The sequence below is a fragment of the Gossypium hirsutum genome, chromosome A04 (genome assembly GCF_007990345.1).
Source record: "Gossypium hirsutum isolate 1008001.06 chromosome A04, Gossypium_hirsutum_v2.1, whole genome shotgun sequence".
Taxonomy (NCBI): Eukaryota; Viridiplantae; Streptophyta; class Magnoliopsida; order Malvales; family Malvaceae; genus Gossypium; species Gossypium hirsutum.
The window spans coordinates 65382156-65394343 of record NC_053427.1 but is presented as its reverse complement, the minus strand read 5'-3'; the positions used below and the strand labels follow the sequence as shown (position 1 = coordinate 65394343).

At 33.5% G+C, this 12188-nt stretch overlaps 1 protein-coding gene across 1 annotated transcript; it reads right to left on the bottom strand.

Moving 5' to 3' along the window:
• Positions 1-8183: 8183 nt before the first annotated feature.
• LOC107931213 (thioredoxin-like 3-3) lies at positions 8184-9112 on the bottom strand. The gene is made up of 3 exons (XM_016863029.2): positions 8859-9112; positions 8714-8739; positions 8184-8485 (listed from the first exon to the last, which is right to left on the bottom strand). Exons 1-3 carry the CDS (start codon positions 9006-9008, stop codon positions 8266-8268), a joined length of 396 nt encoding a protein of 131 aa, XP_016718518.1. The 5' UTR covers positions 9009-9112; the 3' UTR covers positions 8184-8265.
• Between the last annotated feature and the right edge of the window lie 3076 nt (positions 9113-12188).

Below are 12188 nucleotides of genomic sequence, written 5' to 3'. Positions count from 1 at the left end.
TAATGTGTTGCTTGTTACCCAAGTAAGTTTGTTCTGGAAATCTTGCATTTGAAGGTTCAATTAGGGGCACACGACTTGAGACACGAGCTCTCACACAGCCGTGTGTCTTATTGATTTTAAGTGTATGTTTTTCCACACGGTCGTGTAACCCTACTTCGAACATACACACGGTCTGCGACATGGCCATGTGACATTAATTTGAATACTCACACAAGTGGACATATGGGCTGGAAGACGACTGTGTGACCCATATTTCAATTTGTACATGGTTTGGTCACATAACCATGTTTCTGAGCCACAAGGTTTGGGCTCTGTCACACGGCCATGTGATTTCTGTTTCAAAATTTTCTCAACTTTTTGTTTTAAATTCAAATTGATCCCGGTTCAGTTTCGAATTGTTTTTAAGTTTCTGCATAGTCAACATTTACAGGAAATTGATTAAATAATGTGATTAGTTAATAATTATTTGTGATTTTGGATTATATATTGTTTTTAATTGTATGGTATTAGTTCGTAGCACTCTATTGCTTAGGTCCGGTGACCGAACTACAAGAAGGGTGTTACACATTTGCACTAAAAAAGACACTCGACTTCTCAAAATTGATAAGTTGACCCGAGCAAACATAATGCTTGTAATACCCCCTACTCGTATTCACTGCCGGAATAGGGTACGAGGTATTACCGGAGTTTACGAATTTATTTTTTTTATTTTTTATTTTTTATTTTTTATTTTTTATTAGGAAAACTTAATATAATCCCTTTACAGATATCTAACCTTCCCTGCAATATTATATCGAGACCAATCCAAATCAACCAATCCAATTCAACATATTTTCAAGATAAATTCATGCATATTTATAAAATAACGTCATCACATACCCAAAACCAGGTTTATTAACCATACCAATGGCTAACTCTACATTCATTTCACAGAATCATTTACTTTATTAGCTTAAACATGCCATTGATTTCCAAAATAAAGTTTCATTATATACCGAAGTCCTGAGGTTGATAGTGTGATGTGTCTCCGACCAAATCCGACCTCCGAGCTCTTAACACTACAAAACAGGGAAAAAGGAAACGGGGTAAGTACTTTGTGCTTAGTAAGCTCATGTAACAAGAATTATACTTACCTAATATTTTCAATACAATACAATAAACATTCCTATATCCATTCAATGCATTATTACCCTAATATGCACAAACTCAACATTCAAGTTGTACAATAATTTCCATGTACCAATAATATATACTATGATTGATGAGCTCATCAATACCATGATTTCCATTTCCTTGTTATTTTTCCATATTTATCCCGTTGAATTTCTTGGAATTTTCGATTGATTTTCAGAGATACACTTTTAGTGTACATTTCCAGGTCCGTCAATTCATATTCATGTGCGCACATATCCATTTCAGAGAGTACACTCCCGCGAACCTCAACCTTGCAGCGGGATTACCAGTCCAGGCTAAATCCCCTGCAATATAAACTCATAGAGTATTGTCGGGATTACCAGTCCAGGCTAAATCCCCTACAACGACAATTACTCTAATGAGCTTGGATCTGAATTACCAGTCCAGGCTAAATTCAGACCCTAATTCGGATTACCCGTCCGGGCTAAATCCATTATTCTTCGGGAGGGCTATATTAAGATAGGATCACCCGTCCAGGCTAAATCCTTTTTACCGTCAATTCCTTTTCAGAGATCCATCAAATTTTCCTTTCATTCAACCGGGATTTCTTCCCATTTTATCAAATATATCAATGTTTCATAAATTTTCATACAATGAACATTCAAATCATATTCACATAAATAACATACAATCTCAAGCATTTAAGAATATAATTCGAGTTACATGAACTTACCTTGATACTTGTTTGTAAACAAAAAAAATCTACTAATCCCAAACTTTTTCCTTTCCTCGATCTAGCTTCGTATTTGAATCTTCTGGATCTAAATAAATAAAATTAATTATCAATTTAATACATTTCATGTTCATATGCAACATTCTCTATAATTCAACTATTATTTATAGTTCATTCAAAGCTATCTACTTGAGTAATAGTCACTACATTATTTTTATATTGAGATACAGAACTCCAAATTAGGATATGATAATTTTCCCTGAAACTAGACTCACATATATTCTTACCATAAAATTTTCAGAATTTTTGGTTTATCCAATCAGTACAGTTTATTCTTTAAAGTCACCCCTGTTCTGCTGTCGACAATTCTGACCCTTCTTCACTAAAAATTAATTATCTCTTCATACAGAATTCAAATGATGTTCTCGTTTGTTTCTATTAAAAATAGACTCATTAAGGATTCTAGACATATAAATTTAAGCCCCTAATTGTTTTTCTTCAATTTTTTTATGATTTTTCAAAGTCAGAACAGGGGAATCCGAATTCATTCTGACCTTGTCCGACAAAATTCATTATATCTCAAAATTTACAAATCCATTGCTTACACTATTTCTTCTATGAGAAACTAGACTCAATAAGATTTAATTCCATATTTTTTTCATCTTCTAATTCGATTTCTAAAATTTATGGTGATTTTTCAAAATTAGCCTACTGCTGCAGTCCAAACTGTTTTTGTGCAAGCTGTTTATTACCATTTTTCCCCTAAGCTTTTAATAAATGATACTTTCCTCCCTACTCAATTAGCCTCTCAATTGAACTGATTTTTCTCAATTAATATTTTATTCTATCACCTTAAACTAGTTTACAACCTTTAAGAATCAGAATTTCAGCAATAGACTTTAATTCCAAGCATGTTCAAAATTAGGTCCTAAAAATCAATTTCTATTGAAATTACCTAATAAATCATCTCATAAACAAATTAAAGCTTTAATTTCATTCTATTTCATCATAAACTTACAGCACTCAACCATGGTGACTTTCAATTTCATCCATGAAATCAAAAACTAATGAATTTAATAGTAGGACCTAGTTGTAAAAGTCTTAGAAACACAAAAGTTACAAGAAAAAGGCAAGGATTAACTCACTTGGTGCAAAAATTATGAAATACCAGCTTAGAGAACCCTCCTATGGCATTTTTAGCTGCTGGAATTGAAGAGAAATGAAGAAAAATCTAGATATTTCCTATTTAGTCCTAGCTTTATTTAGTCAATTTTGTAATATTCCAATTTTACCCTTAATTTATCAATTTTTCTGCTGATTTCATACCCTTGCCGTCCAGCCCAAATAAATTTTGGGTCTAATTGCCTTTTAAATCCTTTCTCATTAGACTCTTAAGCTATTTAATCATTCTAGCAACTTTTACACCTATTACAATTTAGTCCTTTTCATTTAATTGACTACCCAAACATTAAAATTTCCTAACGAAATTTTAATACCACACTAATAACATTTCATAAATATTTATAAAATTATTTTCGACTCGATTTTACAAGATAGAGGTCCCGATATCTTTTTTTTACCCAATTTCTTCAATAATTTCTTTTTCTAACTAACCACTAAATCGGTAAAATTTTTCTATCAATATTTTCATACAATTTTCCTATCATATCAATTTTCATGCAAAAATATTGAAATAAATTTCTCTTTAAATCGGATTTGTGGTTACGAAACCACTGTTCCGATAACTTTGAATTTAGGCCATTACAATGCTACAATACTTGCATGAGATTGGAAGCCTCCATAACCATAGCTTCCCTAAAGATAAGGCTGTCGTCAGCAAATAAAAGGTGAGTAATCCGTGGAGCACCCCTCGTAACCCTTGCATCTAATATCTTGCCACTGAGGGTTGGCAAGTGTAACAGTGTAGAAAGCCCTTCCCCACAGATAAGAAAAAAGTAGGGACTCAAGGAATCCCTTTGTCGAAGCCCATAAGTCGGCAAAAACTTCTCACTAACCACCCCATTTACCACCACCGAATAACTAACCAAGGTAAAAATACTTATGACACACTTGAACCATGCATAGGGGTGAGCAAAATCCGATTCAATTAAAAAAACTCGACAAAAAATTCAAATTTTGAATTAAATAGTTCGAGTTATTTGAGTTAATCAAGTTATTCGGATCAACTTAAATAAAAAATTAAATTTTTCGGTTTAACTCGAATATAAATTACACAATTCGAGTTATCCAAAAATCCAAATAAGAAAAGACAAAACTAAGTCATTTTGATAAATGTTTACTTTTTTAAGTTAAAAGTCAAAACTATTAAGTTAGAAGGCAAAAACTACGTCGTTTTGATAAATGTTTACCCATTAAGTTAAAAGGTAAAACCATTATATTGTTTATGTAGTTAAATAATCTTGTACTTCATCTACTAGTTAAATAATCAGTCCACGTAAATGCAACATTGAGTATAAATAATAGGATTCATTAATTCGACTAGACTTGACTCAAAATTTTTTTACTCAATTCAATTCGATTCAAAAAAAAAATTCAAATTGAGTTGTGTTGCTAAAATAGGATTCGTCAACTCAACTAACTCGAAATTTTTTGACTCAATTCGACTCAACTTAATCGAATACTCACCCCTACCTATGCTATAGAAAAACCCATTTTCAATAACATTACCTCGATAAACTGCCACTCAACACAGTCAAGTTCGAGTGCAAACGACCCTTGTCGACCAAACCTCCTGTTCTTCAAGGTATGCAATATTTCAGAAGCAGCTACAATATTATATGAGATAAGGCATCCCGATACAAAGGCACTCTAAGCTTCATCAATACAAAAGTGGACCACCTCCTAAAACCTGTTAACTACACTTTCAAGGCAACTTTATAGATAGCATTACAAAAACTAATTGGTCTAAAATGGGACATGTTTCAGTGACTTTTAACCTTAGGTATCAAGACGATGTGAGTATGATTAGCAATAGTCAAAAGAATGTTACCTTGCAAAAGACCAATACAAAAGCGCGACACGTGAGAAGAGTTACCTTTAGATGTGAAAATAAGTAAGTTGGAGGAAGACCATCATTCGTTTAAGGCTACAATCAAACAGTGTTGAGAACCAATTAGCTCAACTTCTCTATGCAACACCCCCCATGCCCGAATCGGTCATCGGGTTAAGGTATCGAGATGTCACATTCATTGACGAAGCAACTACAAAAATTTTAGATTGATTTATCATATTATTTTATTATAGAAGACCACTTTACTCATTTTAGTAATAATTGCATTTATGACAAAACTATTTTTGAGTTAATGGAGTTCATTAAAACATAATATTCAATCAAAGATAACAAAGTTTATAAAATTAACACAATTATTAAAGTTTTACAAATAAGTCTATTGGAGGACTTGCACTTTCTAAAGTAGTTTACCCACTTTATGTATATTTCATATTTATTTCTAAGTTGTGTCAATTAATTTAATTCTTCTTAAACTTTTAGTCAAGATTTCAAAATTAGATCAATTAACAATTATTCACTTATTATTTTATCAATTCGTTTAAACATTCTCACATGTATTAATCATTCCATCACTTATAACCATTTTGTAACATTTCAAATTCATCTACTTTTTTTTCCTCCTCTCCGTTCCATATCCTTTATGTATATATATCTTTAGCTTTTAGTATAACATGCTTATATGTAACATTAACTATAATTCTACCATTTACTTACGTGTTCATATCAAAACTGTCCGCTTGTGTCACTAAATTATTTATATCTTGAGCTATAGAATTCGAAATTAGGATCTGCTCATTGTATTTGAAATTAGACTCAATGAACTTTTTACCATAAAAATTTTGAAATTTCTACATAAGCCAATTAATACAATTTATTTTTCAAAGTTTCCTATATTCTGTTGCTTAACAGCTTCGACCCTTTTTTACTAAAAATTAATTATCTTTTAGTTCAGGATTTGTATCATGTCATTGTTTGTTTCACTTGAAAATAGACTCATTAGCTTTTTTAAATATAAATTTCATCTCCTAAATATTTTGTACAATTTTTGATGATTTTCCAAAGTCAGAACAGGGGAACCCAAATCCATTCTAACATTGTCCTACAAAAACTAATATATCTCAAAATCTAAAATTCAGTTGCTTACACCGTTTCTTCCATACAAAACTAGGCTCAACAAGATGTAATTTAATATTTAATTCAACCTTTAAATAAATTTTTCAGTGAAATTTCAAAGTTAAGCTACTACTACTGTCCTAACTGTTTTATTGAAAATATTTTCTTTCCAAGGTTTTTTGTACTATCATTCATTCAATCATACATATTCACCATACTTTTGATTACTATTCAATCTAATCACTTATGCTAATATGTAGATTACACATATATTTCTTAATCTTAGTACTTTTCATAATAAAAATCACATTCTCTCCTACTGATCAATTTAGTGTTTTAAGTCTCTATACTTTATCAAATACTTTTTATTTCTAGTATTTAGATTAAAATGCATGTTTCATATATCTCATTCACACCATATTTAACTCAATCTGTTGAAATACAAGTAGGGTTAGTATGAAACTTACCTCTTTTGTCAAGAATTCTTCCTTTCTTCTTCATCTCGATTCCATTCTCATCTTTGTCACCTTCCTTCCCTTTTCTTCCCATTTAATTCACTTTCATCTACTATTTTATTGCTTCTAAATTGATGAAAATATTCTTTAGAATCTCTACTTTATCTTTTCTTTATGTCTAAGGAAATTTTCAAGAATTTTGGATGAAAAAGTGGGTTTTCATGAAAAATGACCAAATTGCAAGAAAAATAAAACTTTCTCTTTTCTAGCTCTCTCTCACATTGGAGCACGAAAGGATGATAATTTCTGTTCATCTTTCCTCCTTTTTTTATACTAACATTTTCATAATAAAATATTAATAAAAATCTAATTAAAATAATAATATTATAATATTTATCTAATTATTTAATTTAAAATGTCATTAAAATATCTCTCATGTTATCATTACACTCTATAATTCTCTCATACTAATTGACCATTTTGTCATTAAAAATTTCATCCTTAAATCATCACTTAATTTAGTAAAATTGTAATTTAATCCCTCATAATTATCCATTTATTTAATTTAGTCCGTATTCATCCATTTTCTTTATTTTCTAGACTCTTCCATCCTTAAGATATTTTCACTTTTGGTCTAAATTTTCCATATTTATACTTTAACCCTAGACATTTTAAATATTTACACTTGGACCACAAAACTTTTTATATCTTTACAATTTAGTCCCTAACTCAAATTAATATTTGACAGCATACTTCTTATTTCATTTCTCTCTAACATCTCTTATCCTTTACTTTCTTTATATCTTATTTTGTTAAGAATCTATCTCATATTATTTTCTATCAAGGGGGTTTTGAAGATGTTACACTCCAACCCATAGTTGATATCCCTAGTAATACCAAAACAATTCGAAATGAGAGGGTAAAGAGCATGCTAAGGAAATTCAACTTAGGCCGGATAAGGTGGTAGAGAATTCATTGCCACAGAAGAAGTCTAGTACTTGATATAATTGATTAGTGTATTTGGGAGATGATTGGAGATCATGGGAAAGAGTTGGGTGTCGATGACTGAGTAGGCTTTAGAAAGTCCTTTAAAAGTGCCAAATGAGGATGTAGAGAGTCCATTAGAAGAATCTAAACCTACCGATGTTTAGAAATGCCCATTGACATAGAACCTTCTCAGGGAAGGATCTTACAAAGGTGGACTGTAGTGGTGCATACATTGTTAAGCAAGCAGCAAAGAGTGTGGTCGCCTCACGGCTTGCTCGCCACTGTATTATTCAAGTGCCCTATGCAATCGGTGTGCCTGAATCAAGTACCCTATGCAATCGGTGTGCCTGAACCATTGTCGGTATCCATAGACACATACAAGACAGTCAAGATCCTAGACAAGTACATATTGCAATTAAGGAGAACTTTAACTTCAGGCCAAGGATGATCTCTATAAATCTTGATTTGAAGAGAGGAGGCAAGTTTAGGTACCAAAAGACTGCTGCTTAGGGTCATTTTGGACGTGATGACCCAGATTTAAACTTGGTTTGCTTACAGTAAAATTTCAGCAAATGGTTACTATTGTAGCCATGATTCTGGTATAAAGCAGAAGAACAAAGAAACATGGGATTTTTTTTAATCTTGGCTACTATTCTATTCAAATTTGAGCTATAAAAAAGTTTTGTGCAATGACAGCCATCCATAAAGGATATAATTTAACAAGTGTGAATAGCCTGAAAGACAGAAGATTGGCATAAATTGATTAGATACATGAAAGCATCCCAAGCTAACATAAACATAAATGGGGTTGTTCAGGAATGTAACCACAAGCGATCATGAAGCCGCTCTTCCCCAGCACCGAACATCTCGTCCACTCTTTCACCATCTCGATAAAAATGAAACGTAGGAGTGTAACGAATATGCTGCGTTGTTTCAGGACATTCATCAATATCAGCATACACGAATGATAAGTTTGGGAACTGGTTGCTCAACTTGCAAAATGCAGGAAGAATCTGGCTACAAACACCGCACCTGAAAACAACGAACCAAATTAGAACATTTAACACAACCCATAAGTAATCAGCAAAGTTAATTGAGTTAAAACATCCAAAACCAATAAATAATATCCTTCATTTTTCTCAATTTGAAACTACCCATTTCCAGATTTTGCATCCACCGTTCTGCTGTGTCATAGAAACATTTCATAAAATAGCTTGTCTGCGTAATTACAAGGGAACCCGTACATTCAAATCGACTTACCATGAGGCTCCGTAATTGATAACCGTCTGCAAATACATAAAAAAAGAGAGTAATAAAGTGCATATCAAGTTAAAGAAAGTTTCAATTAGGTGAAAATTTACGAAGCCCATTAAGATATAGAAAGGTAGAAGGAAAGGGTGTATACAGGAGTTTTAGAGGTTTTGACACGAAGAAGAATGTGCTTAAGGTTTTCATCGCTGGAAGCACTCTTCAAATTGCCATGCTTATTGGGTGGCAGATCCAAGCCTGTGCCTTCCAACCCTTTCTTCTTGCTGCTATCTCCAGAGTCCTCCATTGTTTGACTCAGATATTGTCAGTTTATCCTATAAACCTTTAGCGAGATTGGTCTTTTCTTCTATCCTTACTCTTTGTCATTTATATGTTTTTTTTCTTTTTCCTTTTTTTTTGTATTTCTTTGAAATTAATAAATAATACTATTAATTAGAATAAAATAATTAATAAATAAGAAAGTACAAATTTTCTGGGCAAATTACCAATAAAAGCCCTTTTTTTTAAAATTTACCGAAATGGGCCAAGTCAGAAATTATTTACCGGAATGGGCCAGTTTTTACAAAAGGCGTCTACGTCAGCGCGTTGTCAGGGGAAAAAGCAGGAAAACACTTCCTCAAGAAAGCGCTTTGCCTACGTGGACAGAAAACGCTTCCTTGAGGGCGCACTTTCTGTCCACGTAGGCAAAGTAGTCTGCAATTAGGGTTAGGGTTTTGGGAATTTTGAATTTTTAAATTTTAGGGTTTTAAGGAAAAAATTAAATAAATTAGGGTTTAGTGTTTGTTAATTAAATTAATTATAATTTTAAAAAATTAGATTATGGTTTAGTGTTTATGGTTTTTAAGGAAAAAATCAAATAAATTAGGGTTTAGGGTTACTTGAGTAAATTAATTATAAATTTAGAAAAAATTATATTAGGATTTTAGATTTTAGGGTTTTAGGGTATTTAAGAAAAAAATCAAATAAATTAGGGTCTAAGGTTTAAGGTAACTTAATTAAATTATTTGTTAATTTAAAAAAGCTTCTACGTGGATGCTCTTTTGCTACAGTAGTCTCTGAAAAAATAAATTTGAGAAGACGTGTCTGCGCAAATAGTGTCAAAAACGCTTCAAGCAGGATGCATTGTCAGCAAAAGTACTAAAAGAAGCTCCCACGTAGACGTTCTTTTGCTACAGTAGTATCTGAAAAAATAATTTTAAGAAAACGTGTCTGTGCAAATAGTATAAAAAACGCTTCAAGCAGGATGCATTGTCAGCAAAAGTATTGAAAGAAGCTTCCACGTAGACGCTCTTTTGCTACAGTAGTCTCTGAAAAAATAATTTTGAGAAGACATGTTTGCGCAAATAGTGGTAAAAACGCTTCAAGCAGGATGCATTTTCAGCAAAATTACTGGAAGAAGCTCCCACGTGGATGCTCTTTTGCTACAGTGGTCTCTGAAAAAATAATTTTGAGAAGACGTGTCTGCATAAATAGTGTCAAAAACGCTTCAAACAAGATGCATTTTCAGTAAAAGTACTGAAAGAAGCTCCCACGTGGACGCTTTTTTGCTACAGTGGTTTCTGAAATAACTTGGGCTATAAATGAGCCAAATTTTGTTCTCAGGTTGCATAACTTACAGCAAAAAAAAAATAGAGAGGCTAAGAAGGATAAAAATTAAAGATGAGTGAACGCATTAGTGTTGTTATTTACTATGATGGTGAGGTTCGTCACACCGAGAATGGTGTTGTTTTTTTTCGGAGAATACAATAAGATTGGTTTTTAACCAAAACATAGATTTGACAGAACTTCGTAAAAGGATTAGGCGTAAAATATTCGGAACGACGCCAATGAAAGTGTTGTCTATTAGGTATCGATTTTGTGCTTCTATTGATTCAGTAACATATGACTCGTTCGACATCAAAGTTGCTCGTAGCTTGGAGGCAATGGTGCAGACTCATCTTGCTAGTGGAGCACTATATATTGAGTTATATGTACAATTTGTATCACCAAATGATACATTTGCGGCTGCTGTTCGAAAGGAATACACGACCCCTGCCTGACACTCCGTTAGTGGGTTACATAACACAGAACCACCAATTTTTTATAGCAGTATGGAATACACAACCCCTGCACGACACTCTGTTAGTGGATGAGACATGTACCTAGGTGGGTCGATGTTTGATGCTGGAAATACGTACTGGGGAACGACATCAACTTATAGTGCTTGGCAATATATATCTAATTGGGGACGTTATGAAACACCCAGAAGAAGGGATGATGTACTCCCCATGACGTCCACCGGTGAGGGGACCTCATACTTCGCAGATGATGGTGGGTTAGATAATGAGTCCGATGGGGATCCACCTCGAAAGCCTGGCCGCTATGGTACAGAAGTTAGATTATTTTTTGAACCGGAGCCTATTACAACTGAACCTGAAGATGTTGAAGGGGGTTCAGATGAAGAAGAAGATCCACGATTCAGGGTATACTCGCCTCCAGCCCACATGCATAATGTTGATCTATCTGCAGATGATGCATTGGAGTTTCCAGATCTACCACACAGAACGTGTAATCATACAAGTTCGTTATTGGATTCGAGTGAATTTGAAGTTGGTAAGGAGTTTTCCAATAATGATAGTTTTCTTGGTGCATTGAAACAACATAGCATCAATAACGGTGTTAACTATCACGTGGTTAAATCTAAATCCGATAATTTTGAGGCGAAGTGTGCAGTGCAAGACGGAAGTTGTTCATGGAAAATCTACGCCTCGTTGAGGAAAAGGACAGGGTTGTGAGAGATAAAAAAGTATAAAGGTCCACATACATGTGCTGCAAGTACAGTATTTAAGGTTTTTGAATAATACTGTTATTATGTAATGTTACATTATTTAACGTACTTCATTGACAAGTATTTCACAAGATCATCCCAAGATGGATTCAGCTATGTTAGCTAGCTTAATACTACCCACGGTGAAAGCAGATCCTAGGACTTCAGTGCCAGTCTTAATTGCCAATATTCGTAACCAAATGGGGTACACGCCCTCTTACCGCAAGGCTTGGATAGCTAAGTAGAAGGCTTTGGAGAAGATGCATAGTGGGTGGGATGCTTCATATAATGAAATATGGCAGTGGTGTCAAGTGCTAGAGAGATACGTCCCAGGTTGCATAACAGACCTTCAAACAAAACCTGCATACTACAACGACCGATTGCTTCGTGGATGCCAAGTATTTAAGCGTCTCTTCTAAAGCTTTAAGCAATGCCAATGCGCATTGTAAGCCATTGGTACAAATTGACGGTATCTTTATGTACGGTAGATATACCCATCGGCTATTGCTAGCAGTCGCACAAGATGGTAGTGGAAGAATCCTTCCAATTGCGTTTGTAATAACATCGGGGGAGTCAGCTAATGACTGGGATTTCATTCTTTCTAGGTTAAGGATGCATGTTTGCCCCCAACCTGATATATGCGTTTTATCGGATCGAGGC